This window comes from Oncorhynchus clarkii, chromosome 3, assembly GCF_045791955.1.
Source record: "Oncorhynchus clarkii lewisi isolate Uvic-CL-2024 chromosome 3, UVic_Ocla_1.0, whole genome shotgun sequence".
In the NCBI taxonomy this organism is placed as follows: Eukaryota; Metazoa; Chordata; class Actinopteri; order Salmoniformes; family Salmonidae; genus Oncorhynchus; species Oncorhynchus clarkii.
The window spans coordinates 47,522,053-47,544,133 of record NC_092149.1 but is presented as its reverse complement, the minus strand read 5'-3'; the positions used below and the strand labels follow the sequence as shown (position 1 = coordinate 47,544,133).

At 42.9% G+C, this 22,081-nt stretch overlaps 1 protein-coding gene across 6 annotated transcripts in view; it reads right to left on the bottom strand.

Moving 5' to 3' along the window:
- Window positions 1-1,604: 1,604 nt before the first annotated feature.
- LOC139396288 (leucine-rich repeat flightless-interacting protein 2-like) overlaps window positions 1,605-22,081 on the bottom strand; it is a 76,169-nt gene continuing 55,692 nt past the window's right edge. For 2 of the 6 annotated variants that reach the window (XM_071143393.1, XM_071143395.1), the window contains 6 exons: window positions 18,339-18,509; window positions 14,786-14,878; window positions 14,498-14,590; window positions 14,126-14,218; window positions 13,832-13,979; window positions 5,571-13,119 (listed from right to left, as the gene is read on the bottom strand). In XM_071143393.1, the coding sequence (XP_070999494.1) occupies window positions 10,550-13,119; window positions 13,832-13,979; window positions 14,126-14,218; window positions 14,498-14,590; window positions 14,786-14,878; window positions 18,339-18,509 (3,168 nt within the window). In that variant the 3' untranslated portion in view covers window positions 5,571-10,549. Of the gene's footprint in view, window positions 3,194-4,011; window positions 4,117-4,229; window positions 4,310-4,524; window positions 4,643-4,974; window positions 5,025-5,570; window positions 13,120-13,831; window positions 13,980-14,125; window positions 14,219-14,497; window positions 14,591-14,785; window positions 14,879-18,338; window positions 18,510-22,081 lie in introns of those variants that run through there. The other 4 variants (XR_011630747.1, XR_011630748.1, XM_071143397.1 and 1 more) reach the window with 4 other exon arrangements.

Here is a 22,081-nt window from a genome sequence, read left to right as displayed (position 1 = left end):
GGACTGGCCACCCCTCATAGCCTGGTTCCTCTCTAGGTTTCTTCCTAGGTTCTGGCCTTTCTAGGGAGTTTTTCCTAGCCACCGTGCTTCTACACCTGCATTGTTTGCTGTTTGGGGGTTTAGGCTGGGTTTCTGTACAGTACTTTGTGACGTCAGCTGATGTAAGAAGGGCTTTATAAATACATTTGATTGATTGACTTGTGTCATGCACAAAGTAGATGTCCTATTGACCAAAACTATGGTTTAACAAGAAATTTGTGGAGTGTTTGAAAAACAAGTTTTAATGACTCCAACCTAAGTGTATGTAAACTTCCGACTTCAACTGTATACCATGAGTACCTTTCATATAACCATTAATATAGTGCTTAGCTTTAGTCTAAGCACTATATTAGTCTCTTCAGGTTGGGGGGTTCACATTCTTCCGAACCTCAGTACCGTTACTTCTGGGGGAGTGTCAAAATATTCCATATCTCAGCTAATGTTACCAGCTAGTTAGTTAGCGCCGATTTCCTGCTAGCTAGTCTTGGCTGAACTTGCTTGAAGTATAACAAAGTGGAAAAGTGATGTTCATTAAACCACCAAACTATATGAAGAAAAAAAAACAGTATGAAATGTAACGGTGTTCGTCGTCTCCAGGCCTGGGGCGGTTCCTGGAGTTTGTGAAGGCTCAGCGGTACGAGTTTGTGCTGGAACCTGGAAACTTGCTCTTCAACCCTGGTATTGGAAGACTGGATGATGAAAATAAAAGCTGTATCTCAAGTCAAAAACAAATTCAGTTCAATTTGACCCCAATACAAAATAGTATGGAATTGAAATTTCCTGGAAAGCAAGTGTAATTGCCTGAATCTACACTGTAAATGTATTTAGCTATACACTGCAGCAAAGTAGTGTGCACTTCCTGTACAACAGTTCAATATCCTCCCTCTCCTTCAGCCCTGTGGTTCCATAACACCCTGGTGTTAGTTTGGCGAGGGTGTCATCTTTTGGTGCCACCTGCTTGCAGAAAGTTACAAGGACCCCTACGGTAATAAGAACCCTGTGGCACCTGCTTGGGCCTGTCGGGCACTGGAGAGGACATTACACATTCTGAAATGAACTGCCGCCGGACTATCAGGACTTCTATGGCTGTCGCATGGGTCAGAGCTGCGCATACTCCTCGCTGCCAGCTACGGTGGCACGGGCTGAGTCGGAGACTACGTTTCCCTGCAGCCCAGTAGCTCATCTGGCTCTGAAACTCAGTCCATGTCCAGAAACAATCTCTACCACCTAGACACTAGTGAATTAATAGGTATGTAAGGGGTAGGCACTAGGGTTTCTGGACACTGCCTTGGAGTACACAAATCATAGGTTCACATGACTGCCACATTAGCAGCTTTAAAATATGAATTTGAGACACCATGGACCTTTAATCTAAGAAGCCTCTATGAATGTGTGTAAGTGAGCCAGTTTATCATAGAATTCTATTTCACCTTCCTTCATGTTGAATATCATTGAACATGGGAAGAATTTGATCCTTGTACTTGTAGAAAGAACTAAAATTGAGAGTGGGCACAGCAATCACTCATTTATTGGAGGTCAATTATTTAGACTCTCAGCTGCCGGTATAGCATGGTTGGACATTTTATTGCACAAATATTACAATTCCTTAAGTCTCCTTACAAACATTTTAAAGCTTTGTAAACAGTGAAGCAGCATCTCCCTAGAGAGTGTGTTTGAGGGGGTCTCCTACCAACATTCCCTTCCCCATTTTATGTCATCACCATAAGCATCATCAGCACTAGCATGTCTCAACAAGCAAGAGTATGTGAGGTGGCAGGCCAACCAGTGACTTTATTGCTCGAGACTGAGGGAGAATCTCAATTGCATACTCCTCGCCTCCTTAAAACCCATTGGAAGAGGCCGGAGGGGAGGGACCTCTGGCTCTCTCATCAAATGGGTTTTGAGGAGATAGGACGCAAGGAGTATGCAATTGAGATCTTCCCTGAGACAAACTTCAATGGGGCTCTACCAGATTGGAGGGGGGATACGCAGACTTCATGTCATTGGCTGCTCTGAGCCTAACTCAAAGCTGTGGCTGTAGTAGATTGGTTAATTAGTTTAGTCAAGCTGTTTAGGACCTAACAACTGTGTCCTGTTCATTAGGGAACTGTAGCAAAAGGATTGCAACAGAAAATGTGTATTTTATTGGACAATTTCAGGTAGTCCCTCCCTGTTTTACAATTTATTGTTTGGTGCCTAATGAACATGACCTGGGTACATTCAAAGACATCTGTCAAAAAAAAAAAAAATGAATCAGTTAGAAAAATGGTTGAAATCACGTCGGCATATAAAAACATTCTGTGTGACAATTATTATATTGATTGTGGTAATAGAGACGGTGTAGCCTGGGAAGGTGGGATGCACACACAACCTTCCATGGCCTTTAGACTACACAAGCCCTTGGACTTGAGACAACAGGTAACAAACCCAACCACGGTAAAATGTGCTCATACTTTGGCTTTAGGACACAGATGAGAGAAATGCAGGGTATAAGAGCGGGATAAAAAAAACTATCATACACGTGCACACAATAAATGCTCTCATATACACAGCACACCATGTTCACCCAGTTTAGGCCATGTCCTCTCGGTTTAGTAAATGTGGACATAGGGGGTTGAGTGAGGAGGCGGGTGGTTCAGGACAGAGGGACATTCAGTATTAGTCTGTACACTGGATAGGAGCGCCATGTAGCCCAAGCAGCCAGTGCGGTCCAAAGAACCCCCTCCAGTCCCAAGGCGCCCCCCTGTAGCACCACATTTCCTATAATTCTCTGGTGCAGAGCAGCGCCACCCCCTGGTAGAAGAAGTGAGGCACACAGGCACATATGCCTATGAAGAATTCTCATCATTGGAAAAAACAAAGACATGAAGAAAATGGCACATTGTGCATTTTTGTGTGTTGTGCGCTTCAGTGATTAGGATATCTCAAATTTCTCAAGGTTCTTTTCATAAGGTTGCGAGACAGATGGAGAGGAGAGCTCAATGCAAGGTCGGACACTCCGTCATACGTGGGCAGCCATTGGTGGACAGACAGGGTCAGGTCATCGTTAGGGAGTCGGTGCCATGGTGCGATTGGCCTTCATCTTGTCCAGTCGCTTGGAGAGGTGGCTGTTGTTCGACTCAAGTTCGTCAATCTTATCCAGCGTTGACCGCAACTGCCATCAAGGAAGGAATAGAAGGCACAAAGACCAATCGTTAACTTTAAATCGGAGACGCTATTATTCAAGATCAACAATGAATTAGTAACATACTGTTCCAATGTTTTTGTATTAAAATAAATACAATAAATGTTGTACCTTACAGCCCAATTCAATTACTTCACCGTTTACCAAAAGTGTGTGTAACAGGGTTGGTTATGTTTCCGCTTGCCTCTAAAGAAATGCGTATTTAAATGTTCAAGCGCTCTTATTGGTTGGTTCAATTCCGATGACAATAAGGCATGTTATTGCCCCCCTTGCAGATAGGGACTGGTCTCCCCAGTATGAAAACGTGATGCAAGGGGTAAGTCACGTTCTGAATACTGTATTCTATTTTAATATTTTACAATCTGTACCAGTTTCCTGTACAATCCTGGACTATACATTTGTGGGTATATGGTACCTGTCAGGGATTAAGGGGCTTTCTGGGATGTGCTTTGGTATATGAGTGTGTTAGCTAGCATGCACTGATGTAATGATCACATAAGCTCACTGCTAACACAGTTGTCATGCTACATATTTTACCATCGACAGCCATCAACATCATTAAGCCCTGCACAACTAACGTGCTGTTTCTTATTAAATCACAGGTAATAAAAAATGCTCAACTGGGACCACTGGCTGGGGTGACTTCTTTGAACTAAACACAACGCAAGGAGAGTACAATTAACATCTGTTACATCAGAAGCAATGTTCTGACGATTGTAGGCCCCTGACATCTGGTCTCTGCATAGCAGCTTGATTCAAGCCACATGACTGACAGCTGGGGGCCATACCTCTCTCTGCAGCTTGCGTTTCTCAGCCTTCAACTCGTCTTCCACTTTCTCTGCATTCTCTGACGCACCCTTGTAGCGGGTCACCTGACCCTCGAGCCTGGTAACCTGCAGATTGGTGAGAATCATGAGAATCTCAGCCAATAACGAGTCAAATTAATAGTAACTATCTGTGATGATTATCGCTCTGCAATCAACCAGGTTAATGGCAGTACACTTACATTCTGTTCCAAAGCGGTCACCTCCTGCTCTGATTTTACAAGTTTGAACTTCAGGTCACTAAGTTGCCTGCTGGCATCTCCTGCAAATGTGGGGTGGGGTGGGGTGGGGGTGGGGTGGGGGTGGGGGGGGGAGAAAACAAGATCTGATGTGCAGCATATGAATACTATGGAAATCACATTGTTAGGACTAACAATAATTTATGTCTCGAGTTATTAATTTCATAGGTCACAACATTTCAGGTGTGTGTCAGATGCCAAGGAACCAAAAAGCCTGCATTGGAGCTGTGGCTCTTACTCTGCAGGTCTTGTATGTGGGGGTCTGTGCCGTTCTCCAGAACCTCACCCTCTGGGCTAGAGCCCTCAGTCCCGTTCCTCAGTTTCTTTTGCTCTACTTGGGCCTTCAGTTTCTTCACCTATAGGGAGGACCACATTCAGAACATAGTTAAAACATATGTCTGTATGTAAGTGAGTGACTTCACATTGTACAGTGACTTCAATTTAGTCCAGTCACCCATGCACCTCGGTTTATCGGCCTATCATTTCAACCAAGCATGATTTAATGTTAGTTAATCTCTACACAATTTAGCTGCAGCAAGTTCATTTTAGGTCCTACAGATTCAGATTGAGAAAAGTTGCGGCCATATAAAAACAAATAGCAGCAACACAAATGTAGCCAATTCAGTTGGGAAGTTCAGCTAACGGAACAAGTGACCCAGACAGACTATGGATAGATGTCCTTCCTCACCTGTCCTATCAAGTTCTCCCGCTCGTCAACCAGCTTCCTCAGGCGGATCTCTGAAAGAAACACAGGCAGATCAGATGAGCTCTAAATCTCGCTTCACTTCAGTATTACAGAAAATGTTGGACAACTGCTTACAGAACAGGATCAGTCTCACATTAAATACACATTAAAAGTCTCACAGAACTTCTCACAATTATCGGTACAACTTTATGAGTAAGCATCTATAACCCATTTATTACACAATTGCATTAGGTTCATGCAAGAACAATCATAACTTGTAAAACCAATGTTGACATACCAGGGGTGGGAGGAGCCAAGTACATGGACAGGGAGGGGCTGAGTCAGAGTGGGAGGAGTTTAGAGTCCCTTGATGCATGCAATGGAGCAGGTGTCCATTGGGAGAGGATATGTGAGGGGTGGGGCTATGGTTAGCATGCAGAAACTGTGGAGAGGACACTCAACCTCTAGGGCATTTTTATGCTAAACAGCGAATGGATGAGGGAAGACAAACATAACAGATTTGCTCGTGCGTCAATGACAGGCACACACCACTACATATTATACTATAATGCATAAGAACTACAGTTCCTTTCTCAAAGTTGGTAATGACTTACTTTATTCATTAAGGAAAAGGGTCAAGGTATTTCCTTACAAAAAGTGCACATGAAGAAACATTTAGACCAGAGATTAACAAAGGAGTCATATTCTTACACTGTGTACAACTTGTCTAGCAGTCATATCATTATATGAATTCAGCACACCTGGCATACAGTGCCTTCGGAACGTTTCTGACCCCTCGACTTTCTCCACATTTTGTTATGCTACAGCCTTATTCTGAAATGGATTTAAAAAACTGCTGCCCTCATCAAATCCACCAACAATACCCCATAAAGACAAAGTGAAAACAGGTTTAGAAATTCTTTCAAATTAAATGAAAAATAACAGTAATACCTTATTTACATAAGTATTCAGACCCTTCGCTATGAGAATCGAGATTGAGCTCTGGTGCATCCTGTTTCGATTGATCATCCGTGAAATGTTACCACAACTTGTTTGGAGTCCACCTGTGGCAAATTCAATTGATTGCACATTATTTGGAAAGGCAAACACCTGTCTATATAAAGGTCCCACCGTTGACAGCGCATGTCAGAGCAAAAACCAAGTCATGAGGTCGAAGGAATTGTCCATAGAGCTCCAAAACAGGATTGTGTAAAGGCACAGATCTGGGGAAGGGTACCAAAAAATGTCTGCAGCATTGAAGGTTCCCAAGAACACCGTGGTCTCCATCATTCTTAAACGGAAGAAGTTTGGAATCACCAAGACCCTTCCTAAAGCTGGCAGCCCGGCCAAACCGAGCAATCGGGGGAGAAGGGCCTTGGTCAGGGAGGTGACAAAGAACCCGATGGGCAGACTGGAGCTTGTCAGAGTTCCTCTGTGGAGATGGGAGAACCTTCCAGAAGGACAACCATCTCTGCAGCACTCCACCAATCAGGCCTTTACGGTGGAGTGGCCAGATGGACGTCATTCCTCAGTAAAAAGGCACATGACGGCCCGCTTGGAGTTGCCAAAAGGCACGTAAAGACTCTCAGACCATGAGAAACAAGATTCTCTGGAAACCAAGATTGAACTCTTTGGCCTGAATGCCAAGCACCACGTCTGGAGGAAACCTGGCACCATCCATACGGTTAAGCATGGTGGTGGCAGCATCAGGCTGTGGGGATGTTTTTCAGCGGCAGAGACTGGGAGACTAGTCAGGATCGAGGGAAAGATGAACGGAGCAAAGTACAAAGAGATACTTTGAGAATATGCTCCAGACCTCTCAGGATCTCAAACTGGGGCGAATGTTCACCATACAACAGGACAACAACCCCAAGCACACAGCCAAGACAATGTAGGACTGGCTTCGGGACAAGTCTCTGAATGTCCTTGAGTGACCCAGCCAGAGCCCGGACTTGAACATCTCTGGAGAGACCAGAAAATAGCCGTGCAGCGACTGTGATAGCGAAATTACAAGATTGTTATAATGCTGTTATTGCATCAAATGGTTGTTTTATGGAGTAGAATGGGGTTTTTGGAACACTCATCTGTGCGTGGTCTTCTAAAATTGGGCCTCTGGGGCTAAATGCTTCCAGAAGATTTACAATGCCTTAGGCCATATTCCATTCATGTGAGGGAGATGACTACGGTTTGACTGGAAGGTACCACGGAGAGATGGCTTGGGTATGGGTTTCTACACAATGAGAACAGTCTTTACAGCAGATACTGCCTGCTGTAAATTATTAGTATCGTTCATACAGATCCTAAACTTGTGACCCATTCCATACATCTGTTGTTTGTCATGAACATTCAGGAGGATGTACTTTGCTATAAAATGCTGTGGATCAAATCTGCTCGTTGGGCTCTCAACGAATAACCTACGGGTGGGTCGTCGACCTGCTTCATTATTGCAATAATTAATCTGTGTTATTAATACGTATTGAATAAAGTAATATCCTGATTGGTCTCTCCTCATTATTGATTAGAATTTCCATGGACACAAAGCTCCCCCATCCAACCTGACAGAGCTTGAGAGGATCTGCAGAGAAGAATGGGAGAAACTCCCCAAATACAGGTGTGCTAAGCTTGTAGCGTCATACCCAAGAAGACTCAAGGCTGTAATCGCTGCCAAAGGTACTTCAACAAAGTACTGAATAAAGGGTCTGAATACTCATTTTTTTATTTTAATACATTTGAAAACATTTCTGAAAAATATATTTTTGCTTTGTCATTATGGGGTATTGTATGAGGGGAAAAAAACAAATCAATTTTTAGAATAAGGCTGTAACATAACAAAATGTGGGAAAAATAAAGAGGTCTGAATACTTTCCGAACGCACTGTATACTAAACACAATGCATTTTTACAGTTTGCACATACAGTAATAGCCCAGGGCTTGGATTTCACCTGACATAGCCTACATGGAATTGACTTGTATCAAGGAGGATTTTTCAGTCAATTATTTTATGGCATGAGAGACTTGAGACAATCGCATCTGTTCGTTTTTTTCTTCAAACGCTTTTTCCTAACCATACCACCAAAGCTAGTAAATATATTTTTTAGTTCTGGGTAACATTTTGACATTGTGAAGATGAAAGGTATTACAATAAATGATGTGCAATTAATTGCTACAGCATTTGTTTCTCGTGGTAATTACACAATATATAGATGCTTTATCATGCATTGATGTAACATCGTCCCTTGAATAGATGAAAAAAGAAGAAATAAGTCATTAAAAAAAAAAAAAAAAATCGATCAATATTATTACATTATATAGGTGCTTATAGGAGAGTATGGGAGATGTACCCTGCCAGGGCCAATGTGTTCTAGGCAAGCAGTAACACACCTGATGGATTCAACTTATCAACTACTACAATTAGCTTTCTTAGTTGAATCAGTTGAGTTACTGCTTATTTGGGGAAAAAGTCTGCATGGTAAGATTACCCATCCCATTTTATGACCAACTTCCCAAAGCACTTAAGCAAAAAAAAAAAACACCTGGAAAACACTAATGGTGCATTTCACATAGGAAAACGCATTGTACAATATAAAGAACAATAATACAGGGACATAAGCATAGTTTAAAGAAATAACAATAAATATATAATCCGCTGCAATATTGTCTACTCAACGTCATTTTACCCATGTTGATCTACAGGATGTCATGCACATTAACATCTATTCAAGATAATATAGAACAAAATCTCAAGACAATTAGATGATTCTGCACAGCATTTCACCTAAAAAAAATTGTGTAACCCTTTACACTCGTGGGAAATGGCCTATATGGATAGGGATAAATTGAAACGTTTCTTACAGAAGAAATCACATGCATAACCATGGTAGCAATTGAAAAGGAACAGTTTGGAGATGGGACAATTATTAGACCAAAAGGTGAGTGCACAACTCTTCACCTGACAATACTGAATCCTAACATTACACTGATTTTATGTGCATTTTACATTTACTGTACTTTTTGCTGCATTCGTTAACAAATTCAGTAACATAAGACTATTCCTGGAGAATGTGGGGTAGGTGCAACATAAGACTAAAAAAATGACAAGGGTTTGCGTGAGAGGACTAATTGGTGTTTCCATTGTCTAGGAGTTTCGAAATTGTTAGATTACTTGTTAGATATTACTGCATGGTCGGAACTAGAAGCACAAGCATTTCGCTACACTCGCATTAACATCTGTTAACCATGTGTATGTGACAAATAAGATTTGAAGTGGCCATACACCTCTCCAAAGTGTGCACGGTTCCTAAGCAATTTCCAATGCACTTTTATGACACAAAGACGAGTCTTCAACTACAAAGGTACTTTTTGGAGTTCTCCTAGCTGTGCCGTTGAGGAACTAGAGTAAGTACACTTGTGTTCCAAATGAAACAACTACAACACTTCATCCCCGCCATCACACAAGCTAAGTTATAAAATACAATTTCACAGTGTTAGGCTTTCACAAGGCAATTCAGAGAAACTTTGGTGCACGTAGAAAGGAGTCATGACTGAATTAAGGTGGGTGTGCCCTGGCAAATTTGCTTCACAATAAACATAAGCTCATTCTGTCCAGAACGACCCAGGGTATAACGCCATGTCATCTTGCAATTGTACATCAAACATAGTGATCATAAACGTTGACACTGTATATGACATGATTTTTATGATTTGGAAATTTGAAGTTCAAATTTGGACTCGGGTGTTTGGCTTGCTTGTATGATGCCAAAGCGTTATTATAAACTTCAACGTCTCATCTTTCAAAATACATAGTAATCTTAAATGCAGAGCTTTTCCCTCACTCGGACAACCAAAAATGTACAAAAGTTGCCCAATTACTGGGAGGAATGGGGGAAACGTCTTGTGCTCATGTTCATGTTCAGAACGGCTGTTTGTTAAACCCCATACAGCGTTGCGAAGCGCAGAGCTAGAGCTCTGACGTCATGTATAGCATAGTATTACTGTGCAGCCCAATTTAGGTGCTTATTAGTGCCCAATTCTGCCATTTTCAACCTGTATACATACGGGTACGAGTGTAAAGGGTTAATCGAAATGAGCTAAAATACCCACAAACATCTCTCTGATTGCTTTGGAATTCATTTTAATTGAAGGTGCTTCGGGCTCCAGCAGTTTAAACTCTGCAATTCCTATCATAAATATTTGCAGTTTCTATTGAGGGCAGACCTAAAAACTAGGTAATTCGTCAGTCCTCCTCTTTCCCCTTGCCTTTTCCTTTCTTACTGCCCTTTTTCGAGCCTGACCTAGATTGCTCCGTCACCCCCTGCTGAATATGTACTTTGACTACGTTCTCTTCTACCCTACTTTGACCCATACAGGATTTTCCTCTTCCCCCTCTACTGGCAAAGCCCCTACCTCTGTTGCATTCTGCAGCCTCTCACTCTCACCTACACATTGTTGTTCAGACACACACACTCCCTCTGCAATGTCTTTCTGTATGTATATTACACAAATAAGTGATTAGTTGTTGTTCTTCATTGGCATTCTGGCCTGCAACTCTGGTTTGTGCTTTTTCTTCAGGGCTTCTGAGCTATTCTGGTGCACTATCTGACCGTTCAAGTGGCTGCTTTGCCACTATTGTGCTAACTCCCTCTACTGTGCCCTGCGGTTTTCCTGTTGACTTGTCCCAGTCTTCGTCTTCCTTGATTGCCTTCTCTCTACCTGGCTCTACCTCCATTTTGTTGCCTTCCATCATTCTCACCTCCTGGCTGACCTCTTGGGATGTTACTGGAAACACATTTGCAGAAACCACCGAATCTAGGTCGTTAAAGTCAAACGATTGACCCTCATCAATATCATCGTCCCCCTCATCATTCCCCTGCTCACTGGGTCCAGGTACCTTGTTACCCTCCAGCTTGGCCTCAATGGGATCGTCTTGCTCTTCTGCTTCGGCCACCATAGTGCATGGTTTGCTTTCTTTGTAGCCCTGTTCCCTAAAATAGTTAATTGTCTCCGGAGTTTCTTTTACAGGGTCCTGTAGTCGTGTTTCTGTATCATCCAGCTCGGTCTCTGTGGAGATCCCTCCATTTGATGCCTTTTCTTCATCAAGTGTAACTGGCTCATTGTTGTAATCTAAGTGCTTGTCAGCGACTGGACAACCAGGTAGATCCATCAATTGTTCAGGCTGTCTTATGGTCTCAGCGGCAGGGCAGTTGCTGTCGAGCGATGTGCAACAGTTCTCTCCTGATACATTTTTGCATTTATCTACACTTGCTGGCAATGCTATGGAAATGTCTTTATGTTCAAGTGCATTTTTACACTCATCTGGGCTCCCATTTTGTTCATCCTGACCTGCCACTTTCAGGTATTTTATGGCATTTTCGGTAACATGCTCTGGTTGAGTAATGACACCATCATTGGCGATAAGATCTTCAGGTACCATGCTCTTCTCGAGCGCCGGTCTTAGTACTATGCGACCATGAAAGTTAATTCCCTCTTCCTTTGTGTCTTGGATTGTTTGAGTCTCATCAACCGAGACCTTGATTGCATCTTCTTCTTTGACATTGTTTGAATTCTCAGCAGTGGACTCTTTCAAGTCCAATGGACATTTCAGGTCAGCTGAAGAGTTCAGGCAGTCTACAAGGTTATCAGGGTTGGTTGTGTACCCTGACTTGTCTTTTTGGGTACCAGTATTTGTTGTGGATTCTAATTTCTCTTTAGGGTTATCAGCACTGGTTATACAATTGGTTATACATTGCTGGTTAACAGGATCCACAATACCAATGTCGCACTCATGGCATAATACTGATATCTCGCCTTCTGATTTCTCTGATTCCATGGAAGGTTTTTGGTGGTCCTTTTTGACAACTTCCTCACTCTTGGCTTGGTCCGTCAGACATACTTTGGGGGTTCCAATGGGAGGCTCCTCACTCTTAACCTCTACTCGGCCCTCTGCTAGTTGTTGTTCTTCTTCCTTCAGGTTCCCTCCCTCAGCTATGGTTTGTGCTTTTTCTTTAGGGCTTTGGAGTTCTCGATTTGGTGAACTACCGGTCCCCTCTAGAAGCTCCTGTGTCTCGATTGTGATAACTTCCTCCACTACTGGCTCCTTATCTGTTGAGACTGAGTCCAGATCCTTTTCTGTTTTGCTCCTCTTGTTATCGTCTCCCTGGTTTTCATCACCTAGTGTCTCTCCCTTCTTGCCTTTCTTCCTCTTTTTGCCTCCTTGGGCCAGTGGCTGCATATCAGTGGCCTCTGGCAACACTTTAGCCTTTGATTCGACTGGGCTCTTAGTAGTATCAAGGTTTGTTCTTTGGGGAATCTGTGTGCTATTTTTCATGGAAACTACACCCTTTTCTGTTGTGCTCTTCTTATAGTCTTCCTGCTTTTCATCACCTTGGCTCTCTCCCTTCTTGCCTTTCTTCTTCTTCTTCTTCTTCTTGCCTCCTTGGGCCTGTGGCGGAGTGTCAGTTGTCTCCGATAACGCTTCTGCCTTTGTTTTCTGAAGCTTAGGTTGAGGCTTACATTCCGATTTTATTGCGCTCTTACTAGTATCATGGTCAGTCCCTGGGCTAATCTGTGTGCCATTTTGTATAGTGTCCTCAATGGTTTCCCTAGGGTGAGGACATGAGTCTATACTTTTCACAACCTCTTTCCTCAATGCTATATTATCTTGTTCATCTAATGCACCATATTCTGAGGTAGGCTCTTTTGTGTGATCACTACTCTTGGTGACTTTGGCCTCCATATCATATGCCTTGTAATCTTTTATTCCCATTTCCCATTTGTTTGTGGCCTCTACTCTCCCTTGCACTGTCCCCTCCATGCCTGCTGGTTTGTATCCCTCCCCCTCTTCTGTAAGCTCTTCCTCAGGAACAATTACCTCAGAATCGCAAACCGGTCCATGCTTGACCTCTACTACCAGTATGCCATTGTCAGAGTCTTTGTTGACATTACTGCATTCAATCTCAACCCCCAATTTGGGCGAGCATGGACGAGCCTCCATAGAAGTTTCGGTTTCAGAAACACCAGCGAGGCTACAGGGAGTGGGCGAGGTCAGATGGTTCTCTTGAACCGCCTCATGTGTTTCCACTTGCTGCCTGGACCTTCCTGGATCCACCATCTTATCTCCTCTACTTCCCAATTCCATATCCTGAGCTCTGCCTAAGAGATCATGAGGGGAGAACGTAAGGGTGATACAGGCCAAACACTGTAGTCTGGTGTTTCAAGAATTGTCATTTTTCTGATGATCAAGATCTGTCATTTGAAGCTGGGCCAATTAGCGCAAAGCAGAATTTGAAAGAATTTGGCCAAAACCTAACCAAAAAGGAAAAGAAAGAAAGGGAAGAAGAATAGGAGGAGATCACAAAAACAAAGTTCTTGAACGTAGATGAATTGTCAAAGCAGAGGAGTAGGTCAGAGGCACCTTGGTACCTCAAACTTTGGCAAGCTGCAAATCTTTTAAACTTTGAAATGTCTGCTGTGGTGTTATTTTGCTTTGGAGTCACGCTCACTTCCACAAATCAGACAGCCATATGACCATCTCAATATGAAACCACTATGTAGGATACACATGGCACCAAAACAAGGGTGTTTACGCCATGTGCTTTAAATCATGGTTCAGATGGATTAATTCAAATTAAATCAGGTGTAGGGGTTTCAATGGGTTGGGAGGAGAATCAGTAGTGAAAGCTTAAAAGTTAGTTGCCGAAGTCCCCCAAAAATTGTGTCAGTCAACCAAACTCATGTTACGTATACAGGTTTGCATTAGATTGGGTGTGGGTATGATTTAAGTTAGCTATAATTTGGCAAAGCTATGAGGTAAGCAAAAGATGATTACAACATATGGCGATATTTGTCCCGTAATGGTGCTTACCGAGCATGATGTTCCCCCCTTCCGTGGGTGACGTCTTGGAGTCCTGAGCCAATTGATAAGCTGGATCTCTACTAGCTGACCTTTCAGTTACCATCTCCACCTTTTCCCTATTGGTGGTCAGGTCAGGTCCGAGGACAATTCCATGTTTCTGGGTAGGACATGAACACAGACTGATGACAGGCTTTTGGGTCTCACAACAGTAAATTATAGCTGCATAACTGCAATAGATAAACCCCATTTCAGGGGCCAATGTTTCATATTCAGAGCTCCGACTCCCATGAGATGACAAAATACCTTCAGAATATCTTTCAGCTGGACCAGCTCATCCCTGAGCTCATCTCGCTCATTTTTGACGGCGTCCGAATACTCCTTTTGTTGCTCTAAGGCCTGAGCAGTGCCCCCAGTGGTGGGGAGGAGGAAGTGCAGGTGAAGAACAAAGGAGTGATATGGGTGATGGAAGTGAAAGTGAGCATACAGAAAGTGAGGGTACAGTATACAGTTTCAAGTATTCATGCACTTGGCTAAAGTTAACTTCTCTGCATAAGTGAATAATTGTATTTTAAGACCACAACACAGGTGCACATATCACAATTGTGTGCGGGGGTTTACACATGCATACACCAAATGTACTAACAAAGTAAATGGATCAGAGTTCACAGGGCATACCTCAATCTTTTCCTCCTTCCACTCTACTGTTTCCTGCAGGTCAGATATTTCCCTAACAAAGCTGTCCTGCTTGAGACGCAACTGACAGATCTCCTGGACAGTAGAAAAGCAGAAGATGATAGAACAAATAGGAGAGAGGGAGAGTGTGTGGGAGAGGAGTGAAAACAGTAGAAGATCAGCATGCAAGTAAGGAGACCGGGGAAATTCAGAAATAAGAAAACTGAAAGGTGGCAGTTAAGGTCGTTTTGGCTGATCTGACAAGCTTGGGGTTTTCCTCGGAGGACTCACCGTTAGTAACTCCTCGCTCTGTTTCAGCGTTTCTTTCATCACGTTGAACTGGAACTGGAGCACGCCGTAGGCATGTTTCTCACACTCAAAGTCCTGGGAAAGATGACAGAGATGTTTGAATGGCCTAACTATGCAGTGATCATTTTGGCCCTAAACAGCTGCCTTTATAATCCAGGAAGTCGCTCTAGCTACATTAGTTGTGGATTAAATCAATTTGGATAAAGGGCGTTGTACACTATGAATTTAGGGATTTGTCGGCCATAGATATCCTTGGTCGGACCGCCTAAGCGTTTATTTTTGTTGGATCGCCTAAATCCAAACAGTGTAATATATACACTGAACAAAAATATAAAATGCAACATGCAACAATTTCAAAGATTTTGCTGAGTTACAGTTAATAAAGAAATTAGTCAAATAAAATTAGGCCCTAATCTATGGATTTCCCATGACTGAGCAGGGGCGTAGACATGGGTGGGCCTGGGAGGGCATAGACCCACCCACTTGGGACCTAGGCCAACCCACTGGGGAGCCAGGCACAGCCAATCAGAATTAGTTTTTCCCCACAAAAGGGCTTATTACAGACAATTTGCTGCTATAACAGCCTCCGATGTTCTGTGAAGGCTTTCCACTAGATGTTAGAATATTGCTGAGGCGACTTGCTTCCCTTCAGCCACAAGAGTATTAGTGAGGTCAGGCACGGATGTTGGGGATTAGGCCTGGCTTGCAGTCGGCATTCCAATTCATCCCAAAGGTGTTCGATGGGGTTGAGCTCAGGGCAGGCCCATCAAGTTCTTACATACCGATATCAACAAACCATTTCTGTATGGACCTCATTTTGTGCACAGGGGCATTGCCATGCTAAAACAGTAAAAGGCCTTCCTCAAACTGTTGCCAGAAAGTTGGGAGCACAGAATCGTCTAGAATGCCATTTTATACTGTAGCGTAAGATTTCCCTTCCCTGGAACTAAAGGGGCCTAACTGGAACCATGAAAAACAGCCCTATACTATTATACCTCCACCAAACTTTGCATTTGGGCAGGTAGCGTTCTCCTGGCATCCGCCAAATCCAGATTCGTCTGTCGGGCTGCCAGATGGCGAAGTGTGATTCATCACTCCAGAGAACGCGTTTCCACTGCTCCAGCGTCCAATGGCGGCGGGCTTTACACCACTTCAGCCGACGCTTGGCATTGAGCATGGTGATCCTAGGCTTGTGTCCAGCTGCTCGGACATGGAAACCCATTTCATGAAGCTTCCGACAAACAGTTCTGATGCGGCTTCCAGAGGCAATTTGGAACTCTGTAGTGAGTGTTGTAAAATTTTTTACAAGCTAGGCACTCCTGTTCTGTGAGCTTGTGTGTCCTACTATCCTATGACGGTGCCACGTTGAAAATCACTGAGTTCTTCAGAAAGGCCATTCTACTGTCAGTGTTTGTCTATGGATACTGTATGTGTGCTCAATGTTATACACCTGTCAGCAACAGGTGTGGCTTAAACAGCCAAATCCCCTAATTTGAAGGGGTGTCCACATACTTGTGTATCTGTGTGTGTATATATAGTGCATTCGGAAAGTATTCAGACCCCTTCACCTTTTTTTAAATGTTACAGCCGTATTCTAAAATGGATTAAATTGCTTTTTTCCCCTTCAACCTACATACAAGTGTGTGAGTGTATAAAAGGAAATATCACATTTACATAAGTATTCACACCCTTTACTCAGTACTTTGCTAAAGCACATTTGGCAACGATTACAGCCTTGAGACTTCTTGGGTATGACACTACAAGCTTAACAAACCTGTATTTGGGGAATTTCTCCCATTCTTCTCTGCAGATCCTCTCAAACTCTTGTCAGGTCTCTCCAGAGATGTTCGGTCAGGTTCAAGTCTGGGCTCTGGTTGGGCCACTCAAGGACATTGAGACTTGACCCGAAGCCATTCCTGCATTGTCTTGGCTGTGTGCTTAGGGTCATTGTCCTGTTGGAAGGTGAACTTTCACCCCAGTCTGAGGTCCTGAGAGCTCCGGAGCAGGTTTTAATCAAGGATCTCTACTGTGCTCTGTTCATCTTTCCCCTCGATCTTGACTAGACCCCAGTCCCTGCCGCTGAAAAACAACCCCACAGCATGATGCTGCCACCACCACCATGCTTCACCGTAGGGATGGATTTGGCCAGGTGATGAGCAGTGCCTGGTTTCTTCCAGATGTGACACTTCGCATTCAGGCCAAAGAGTTCAATCTTGGTTTCATCAGACTAGAGAATCTTGTTTCTTATGGTCTGAGAGTCTTTTGGCAAACTCCAAGAGGGCCGTCATGTGATATGAGTGGCTTCCGTCTGGCCACTACCATTAAAAAAAAAAATATATATATATATATAAATAAAAAGCTCAACAGATGAACACATTTTTAATTTGCAGGGGGGGATTGCATTAAATGTAATGATTAATTTCCAATGATTTACTGTCTGTATGGACTGGGTGCCGCTAGTATTCTTAAATAATATAATATTTGAGAACTAACAAATCACCAAAATAAACAGCTCGACAGTCAGGGAGAATTGAAAATGACAAAAACAAATGAATTTAGCATTATTGATTTTGTTAATATGTTTGAGCAAAAGAACAAAGCCATGGCAAAATGCATAGAATTGCAGGAAATTAGCTTTAAAACTTCACACATTTCTCCCAGTTCCATGGCAGTATAGAATCACATAAAATGTGCTTTAAAAAAGGGCCAATTTCCACACTATGTGAAAAAATGCCCTTGTAGTGTAAGCGCCGTTTGAAAAGACCACCTGAAATTTCAGCCTGCTGTAGTGGGAGGAAGTTTTGGCCTTCCATGATGACATCGACATGCAGCAAATTAGTCAATAAACATAAGAAATAGAGATCCAAAACTCTGCCAAATGCCAACAGCTATTTTTCAGTTTTCCCCTCACCACTCCCAGACAGTCATAGAAACATTTGTTTGAGAAATTGCTCTTTGCTAAGAAGCTATTTTTGTTTCTTTATGACTTTTATAAAAAATAATAATCACATTAAGGTACTTAATTGTTAATGATTTGATAGAGATAAAAACAGCTATTATGGACATTTAAAACGCAAACATTTTCTCATTTGCTTTAAAACAACATTTCACTCAGTTACATGGAGACATTTTTAGTGGCTTACAAATAATATAAATACTTCTCTACACCACCAAGATGGGGACATCTAAAATATTCTTGAAACATCAGCCGCGCTGACCATGCCCATTGCCACACCCCCTAAGGCCCTTTTCGATCCAGAAAAACACCCAGGAAATTATTTCTTTACAGTTCAGGTATATAATCCTCCATTACTGCATACTGCAACTATACAGCTATAGTTTCCAAAAGGCACCACTTGGCTAATGTCAGTCCCAGTTTTCACCTAATATCGTCCTCCTCTATAGCCTACCCCTTACTCTACTAACTTGGCCTCTTTTCCCGTCATCTTTCATCTTACTGTAATTGTATATTTATCTTGATCTGGCCCTATCCTTTCTCTGCCTCTCCATCTCTCCCTCCTCATCTCTCCCATACCTTGGTCTTTGCATCGTACTCGCGGCGTGACTCAGACAGCAGCTCTTCCAGCTCCATGAGCGTGTCCTTCAGGATATCTACCTGGTACATCAGGTTGTTCTTCTCATTGTCCAGCTGGGCGTTGGACACCATGGCCTTGCGGTACTTCTCCTCCACCTCGACAAGGGAATCCTAAAAGGAAGAGAAATGCCTGTTGGTGTTGTCATGACGTTGGCCTGTTGGTGAGTTTTATGACCCCCAAAAATACCTTTCCCCATTTCCTCTCTCTCTACTCTACAGTGTGACTGTTGGAAAGCCTTTTGTTAACATAGAGAGTTCGAATAACATCAAAAGGGTGGTGAACAGAACCCTATTTCGGTAATTCAACCAGTTGAAAATATGCGTTTGTACTTAAAGAATATGATACCAGATCAGTTGTCATCGGAGACATTATTACTGGATGATAGTTTGTCATCCTATCTTGGAAAGTCTACACATTTATAGTTATCAGATTCACATGGAATTGTTGTGCAATTTAAATGTTTAAATATGAAACTATTTGTGAACAGATGAAATTTAAATGAGAGAATTGGTTTTCATAAGTGAACTAGGCTCAACTCAGTGGTCCCGCCCATGTGAACCGACATTGGTTGTGAACTATGAAACACGCCCTTCTCTCCCTACTACATAATCCCTTTATGAAAATGTAACATTTGTGTTCCCGAGGACGACGGTCCATACGTTAAAAGGGCTAATATCAAACTACAGAACTAAGCCAACGTGAGCTCAAAGTATGGCAACTTGGTATGAACTTTGAACTCTTATTCACTAAAGAAGTGATACCTCCTTGAGTTAAAAAAAAAAAAATGTAACCTTTATTTAACTAGGCAAGTCAGTTAAGAACAAATTCTTATTTTCAATGACGGCCTAGGAACAGTGCTGCCTGTTCAGGCGCAGAACGACAGATTTGTACCTTGTCAGCTCGGGGATTTGAACTTGCAACCTTCCGTTACTTGTCCAATGCTCTAACCACTAGGCTACCCTGCAGCAGCTGTAAATGTGGGATAGGAAAGGACGGACAAAGTATCTGTTCTACCACACAACGACGGTACTACAACGTTTGCATAAGATTCTGTATTTACGATAGCTGCATTGCAGTCCGATTAGAGACCCAAGTTCCTTTCATTCAAAACCCAACCCCCTTTGTGTAACCAGCCATCACATCTGTACCGTCCGCTAGGGACGTTTTCTTTTATGACATAATTAGTAATCAATGTATGACCCATCCTGTGTATGTGTAATTTTGTGTGATTGTTTAGGTATTTAGTAAATAAATAAAACCAAATGTTGTATTGCTGATTCAACTTGTTACCCAGGGTTCGTGAAGATAAACAATAATTGTACGACTTCAGATGAGACTGAATAAGGTGACGATTAAGAATTGACTGCTATTGATGTAAAAGATTACCAGGTCTTTAAGAGTTTATTCGGAAGATAACAGCTCTATAAATATTATTTTGTGGTGCCCCGACTTTCTAGTTAATTACATGATTATTTCAATCAGGTAATATTAGAGAAATTATTTTATAGAATAGCATGTAATATCACTTAATCCAGCATAGCAAAGACACGACAGTGTATGCACATGGGAACACACATACGGACAACATAACACAGACATACAGTAACAAACGCTCACAAAAAAATTAATATACAAAATAACACACCCCCATAAAAGACACACCAATAACCAAAAAGGGGTATTGTATCAAGCGCTGCCACTTCCATTCTCTGTACTCATTTGGGTGGTTTCAACTGGGAGGAAAGGTCAGAAACGTGATAGAGAATGGAAAGAATTCCAAGGACATAATTTGTATTCAGGGAAATTATGTAATGTTAGACCCAAGCAAAAGCTGTCCACTGCATGCCAGTGGGGTTATTGTGTGTGCTTCAATCTATAGCTAGACTCCTCCTGATATCTCCATGAGTGATAAGTATAATTTTGTCTAGTACTGTCTTTTTGCTAGCTAGGGCCAACTACTTTAAGTGCTGGCTGTTTTCCCAGTACCCTACTTGTCGTGTGAACTGCCGACTGCTCATAATATGCAAATAGTTGTTGACACATCAACCAGGATCAAGTGCCATGGCAATTTGTGACTTGTTTTGGTAATCAGTGGCTGTATTGCAGGGGGAGTGGTTTAATCTCTCTGAGTTTATATAACCAGCTTCTCAGGCTCCATCTCAGGAAGGAAAGAGAAAGGCTCCACACCACTCTCTCACATGAGTATCTTATCTAGTTATTTACAGATTCTGTATTTAGCTCTTTTGTAGCTTTGTCAACTATGTGTGTGTTTTCTATACCTGTTCGCACCTCTACCTGAAGGCTTTATAGACATTCCCCACCCTTGGCTGCAACCCTTCTAATTTAGTGTACCCTGCGCGCACAACCCATGTGGAATTCCAGATCTCTGGCAGCGTTTGAAACTGCCGATCTGCGGTCAAGAACGCCAAGTTAACCTCTGCCTTCTGCCCCTTGAGTTTTTGGCTCTGATGGAGACATGGATCACCCCAGAAAACACACTGCTCTTTCTTCATCTGATTAGGTTGTTTTCTCTGTCTGAGAGTGTTGGCACAGGTCTACTCAGGTCTACTCATTTCTCTTAAGCAGAGATTATTTTTCCCCTCTCTCACCTGTTCATCTCCTCATTTCAATTCCACCCAGTCAGTTGTCCACTGAAGCTTAACATTATTGTCATCTATAGCCCACCAGGTGCCCTTGGAGAGTTTCTCAATGAGCTTGACACCTTGATAAGCTAATTTCCTGACGACGGCTCACCGCTCTTCGTACTTTGTGACTTCAACCTCCCGAAGTCTGCCTCGATTTAATTTCTTTCCAACACTCGCTTTCCCTTCCTTGCACCGCACTCTTTCCCAATCCCTTCCAACTCACAAGGCAGGCAAGACACTTGACACTCGTCTTCTCCCATCTGGAGTACTGCAACTCACTGTTGGCTGAGCTCCCCGCTTGTGCCATCAAAGACCTGCAACTAATCCAGAATGCTGCAGCCCACCTGGTTTTCAACCTTCCCAAGTTCTCTCATGTCACCCTGCTCTTCCGCACACTCCACTGGCTTCCAGTCGAAGCTCGCATCCAAAACAAGACCATGGTGCTTACCTATGGAACTGCCCTTCCCTAACTTCAGGTTATGCTCAAACCCTATACCCCAACCCGAGCACGCCATTCTACTATCTCAGGCCTCTTGGCCCTCCCAGCTCCCACTCAGCCCAAGCTCTTCTCTGTCCTGGTACCCCAATGGTTGAAACAGCTTCCCCCTGAAGCTAGGACAGCAGAGTCCCTGCCCATCTTCTGAAAACATCTACCTCTACCCCTCCTGTACTCCCTGTTCACACATGACTGCATTGCGCCCCCCCCCCCTCCACACCACTGTTGTCATCTATGCATATTCACTTTAACTCTACCTACATGTACATACTACCTCAACTAACCGGTGCCGCCGCATATTGACTCTGTACCGGCACCCCCCTGTGGGTGTGGGGGTGTGCGTGTGTATGCATCGTTATTTTTTACTGCTGCTCTTTAATTACTTCTCTCTCTTATTACCCATATTTTTTTTAAACTGCACTGTTGGTTAGGGGCTCATAAGTAAGCATTTCACTGTAAGGTCTACAACTGTTGTATTCGGCACATGTGACTAATAACATTTGATTTTAGTCTGGATAAGAGCATCTGCTAAATGTTATTG